Here is a 5,000-nt window from a genome sequence, read left to right on the forward strand (position 1 = left end):
CGTGTTATAGTAATATGAGTTGCAGAGTAAGAGTTGGAGGGGAATTAACAGATGCCTTCCCAGTGTCAGGTGGACTTAACAAGGCTGTCTTTTGTGAATGTTATTGTTTAATTTGGCCCTTGAGTGGATAATCAGGCAGACACCAACGGCAACCACAATAAACCTAGATGTCAATTGTGATCGTTTGGCTTATGCTGATGATGTTGACCTATGCAGAAAGGATTTTCAAGAACTGCAGCATATGTTTGGAGCTTTCAGAGAGACCATTTTGGGAATCGGTTTAAAAATCAGTGAAGAAAAAACCAAAACTCTAAAAGTTTCAAGACAAGGAAGTGAAGTTGGTAATATAGCATGTGCTGGATAAAACTTGGAGGATGTAGATAAATTTATGTATCTGGAATCAATAATCACCTCAGAAAACAGAGTTGAAGATGAAAATTAGTCAAGGATAGCCACAAGAGCAAGGTGCCTCTCGTCACAGAAAGAAATATTCAAGTCTAGTGATCTGTGAAGGAAAAGTAAATTAATAACCTATACAACAATAGTCAAGCCTACCTTTACTTACGGTTGTGAGACATGGAGGTTAACTAAAGAATTGGAGAGAAGACTTTTCGTATTTGAGAATGGATTGTTGAGGAGAATATACGGAGCAGTAAATGAAAACAATGAGGGGATTTGGCGAAGGAGACACAACCATGAATTGAGACAGTTGTCAGAACTGCCCTTAATAACCAACATCATAAGAGCACAAAGGCTGCCGTGGGCTGGACACGTAGCCAGAATGGACAGCAGGATTGCTAGGGGAGGGATGCTTGGTAGACCAGAGGGAAGACGACCCGTGGGGAGACCACCTATGAGATGGGAAAATAATGTCAAAAGAGATGTGGAGCACCTGCCCGCTGGATTGATATCGCACTGGATAGGGAGGAGTGGAGGAGTCTTGTAGAGGCGGCTAGGGACTGCATGTGGTAATATATATATATATATATATATATATATATATATATATATATATATATATATATATATATATATATATATATATATATATATATATACATATACACACACACATATATATATATATATATATATATATATATATATATATATATATACAGTATATATATATATATATATATATATATATATATATATATATATATATATATATATATATATATATATATATATATGCTGTATTATTATTATTATTATTATTTATATACGTACTGTATATATATGTATATATACTGTATATTTATATATATATATATATATATATATATATATATATATATATATATATATATATATATATATATATATTTATATATATACTGTATATATATATATATATATATATATATATATATATATATATATATATATATATATATATATATATATATATATATATATATATATATACATACATACATAGTTAGATTTTATTAATTCATTCGTATTTGTGTGTGAGTTTGTGTATATAGGTATAAAATAAAATACTTGATGACAGAAATCCAAAGCTAAATAGTGCATAGAGACTCTAAATACACTCGCTAAATCCTGCTAAATTTGCCCGATATAATGTGAAAGTTTCATTATGAATATCATTATTTTATTACATCGAACTCTAATGGAAGAAAGTTATGAATGCTAAGACTTTAGTTTGATTGGAAGTTGGAAGTACTTTTACATTAATCAAGTTTTTTACAATAAATTGTTCACAGCTTCATATTTATCTATCATATTGAGTAAATAATAGGATGATAACGGATAATCACAGATCCGTACGTCAGTTACTTTAAGCGAAGAGGGAAGTTGCGTTCCAGCCTGTGATTGACAATCAACTAAATGTTATGTATTATCTATTATGTAATAGGTTCAAATCATGTACAGTGTACATTATTAGTTTCTGACTCCACTGAGTTTTACCAATCTCCCCCTAATGTATTACACAGATTTCGTCATACTATTCTGATTATGACTGTCGCCTATTTGTCATTTATGGCATCCTGCTAAATTGATTTGATTGTTACGGGAACATAGGCTCCACGAGGATCCTTCTTTTTCTTTTGTTTATTCTATAGCAAGAAAAGTTAAAATAAATGAGCTACTATCACACACCCCTTTTCAGGTCCCCTGCTTGGAGCCTGACCAATTCACGGCGTCCGAGGTCACCAATACAACGGAAAGCCATTACAACTTTCTTATGTTACTTCAATTCTTTCATTACAAATTTGATTAAATCTGGTAAGTTTACAATTTCCCCCAATGCGTGAGAGGATGACACTCGATTCATCGAGGGAGGTGTTCTTCACAGGGCAAGAAAATACCAAAAGGGATTAATATCCACAATGTCATTATGAATATAATCTCTATTATTTTCCGATGGGTATATTAAAAACTATTAAGCGTCTAGAAATAGATCCTTTATCATACTGTGAATCTCTTCTCTAGACTATAATGGTTCTCACTAATAAAAACAACCAAGTATAAACAGTAAGTAAAGTGGTTGACTTAATGCATAAGGTCTTGTTATCTCTACACTAGTCCAAATCCCGTTAGGGTTGGAAGCGCTTATAATTTATGCAGTTTTTTTTAGTTTAAGTTATTCCTAAATTGTACATTAAAATGTGGCTTGATATTTGAATATATACATATAAAAGGCTCGTGTGAATTAATGACAAAAACAACACCTATCGTTTATCAAAATGAGAGAATGCCACAGACCAAGGTTTGATAACTTTGGTCATATGGTTACCAACCTGGGTAAGGCAATAGGATATGGTACTTTTTATTAAATTTTGCCTTGAATTCTTAGGAGGGACCGACGCCTGCGAAATGCAATTTAACATACGTATTATTTTTCGCTAGTTCCCATAACTAAAAGGACACATTTGTATTAAGAAGCTAATTCTTATTTTGTATAATCTGTACTCACCTGACTTTGTTTTTGCTATTATCATCCTAAATAGGCTTATGTGCATTCAATATCATGGCAGACACCAAGAAACCAATTAAATAACTTTACAACCATCCTCAGTATAAAGCAATATTCAGGAAATTTAACGATTTGAAAAGAAGAAAAGAATTATTGATAACAAAGAGTATATAATAATTAATCGAGAATGCATGAAATTCTCTTGGATGCTCAACGGGAAAGAGAAATAGCAGGCCATACCGCATGACTCAGCCCAAGGACTGAAAACATTTGTTATAAGGTCATCGACCGACGTCCATATTATCTTCTGAAATAACTTAAATACACAAAAGCAGCAGAAAAGGGAAATGTTTTGATTCTGGTGACTTCCTCTGAATGCAGATGGAAGAAGAGTTTCTTTCTAATCATATTCTGAGGGAATTTCTGAAACTGTCGTTTTCCTGATTTTTTTTTTTTTGTGTCGTCATCGGAAAAGTAGGCTATCATCTTCCGGTCATTCAACTCTGGCATTCTATTTTTTTTTTTTTAGTTTCCTTAGATATACATATATTTATGTATATATATATATATATATATATATATATATATATATATATATATATATATATATATATATATATATATATATATATATATATATATATACACACACACATTGCAGATTCTTATTTTTCTGGGCATCAGTTCTTAAAAATTCCTTTCCTATTTGCGACTAAGTGAATTGATCGTCATGTCACTTCGATAAGCTGTACTTTATGGCCCAGTGCGAAGACCAGTGCATCTACACCCACCAAACTGTGATAGCTTCATCCGGCAACTGGTTCGCATAAGCAACGACATCTATTATAAGTTACCAGTCATATATTTTCTTCGAAAATGTGTAATCGATTCATCTTTTGGGAATACGTTATCATTACATAGAGAACAATGAGTGTTGGTGCAAATAAGTTTCTGACATATTACTCAAAGCGAATGACGCCCATTCCATGTCCTCTGGCAACTTCGAGTTTTGGATGCAACAGATTGCAACTCGTGAACCAGTTCCAATAGAGCTCGTACTGTTTCGAAAATCAAGTGCTTTGCAATTGACCGAACGTTGTATGTTGCACTTGTACACGCTGGCATAAATTACACTCGGGAACAGAAATTATAATAAAGAATGAAACGGCCAACAAGCAGCAAGATTTATTTGTTGTGATGTTGTACCTCCAAGGACGCTCGGACATGGCGAAAACTGTAAGTAACCAGAAGTACTTTAGTATCAGACTTTGAATTTGTTTGATCTCGTGTCCATTTGCAGAATATGGTATGAAAATTAAGGTTAAACACGGGAACTGATCTTTATAATGTTATTTTTTCTTTTATTGAATAATAGCCTACTGCAGAACCGATGAATTTCACTGAAGAGTATCGAAACTAGTAGGAATTTCTCTTTTACTGTATATGGGGAATTATTCATGAGCCACATTCTGATATCTATACAAATATAAGCTTTTTAATTTTTCAAAGGAACTAAGATTTATCAGTATCAAATATATATACACACAATTATATGTGCGCACACACACACACACACACACACACATATATATATATATATATATATATATATATATGTGTGTGTGTGTGTGTGTGTGTGTGTTCTATATACACAGGTGTATATATATATAAATATATATATATATATATATATATATATATATATATATATATATATATATATATATGTGTGTGTGTGTGTGTTTGTGTGTGTGTGTGTGTGTATTTATATACAGAGGTGTACATATATGTATTTATATATATATATACATATATATATATATATATATATATATATATATATATATATATATATATATATATATATATATATATGTATATATATATATATATGTGTGTGTGTGTGTATTTATATACACAGGTGTATATATATATATATATATATATATATATATATATATATATATATATATATATATATATATATATATATATATATACCTCCAGAAACTAGGATATTTTCATTTTGTTGAGATACATTAGTTTTCAAATG

General features: G+C 30.8%; 1 protein-coding gene across 1 annotated transcript in view; it reads left to right on the plus strand.

The window, feature by feature from the left end:
- Positions 1–3,765: 3,765 nt before the first annotated feature.
- Positions 3,766–5,000, plus strand: part of LOC137615269 (reelin-like) — a 198,286-nt gene continuing 197,051 nt past the window's right edge. The window contains exon 1 of the mRNA XM_068344997.1: positions 3,766–4,183. Within this exon, the coding sequence (XP_068201098.1) occupies positions 4,145–4,183 (39 nt within the window). The 5' untranslated portion in view covers positions 3,766–4,144. The remainder of the gene's footprint in view (positions 4,184–5,000) is intronic.

Source organism: Palaemon carinicauda, chromosome 21 (genome assembly GCF_036898095.1).
Source record: "Palaemon carinicauda isolate YSFRI2023 chromosome 21, ASM3689809v2, whole genome shotgun sequence".
Lineage (NCBI taxonomy): Eukaryota > Metazoa > Arthropoda > Malacostraca > Decapoda > Palaemonidae > Palaemon > Palaemon carinicauda.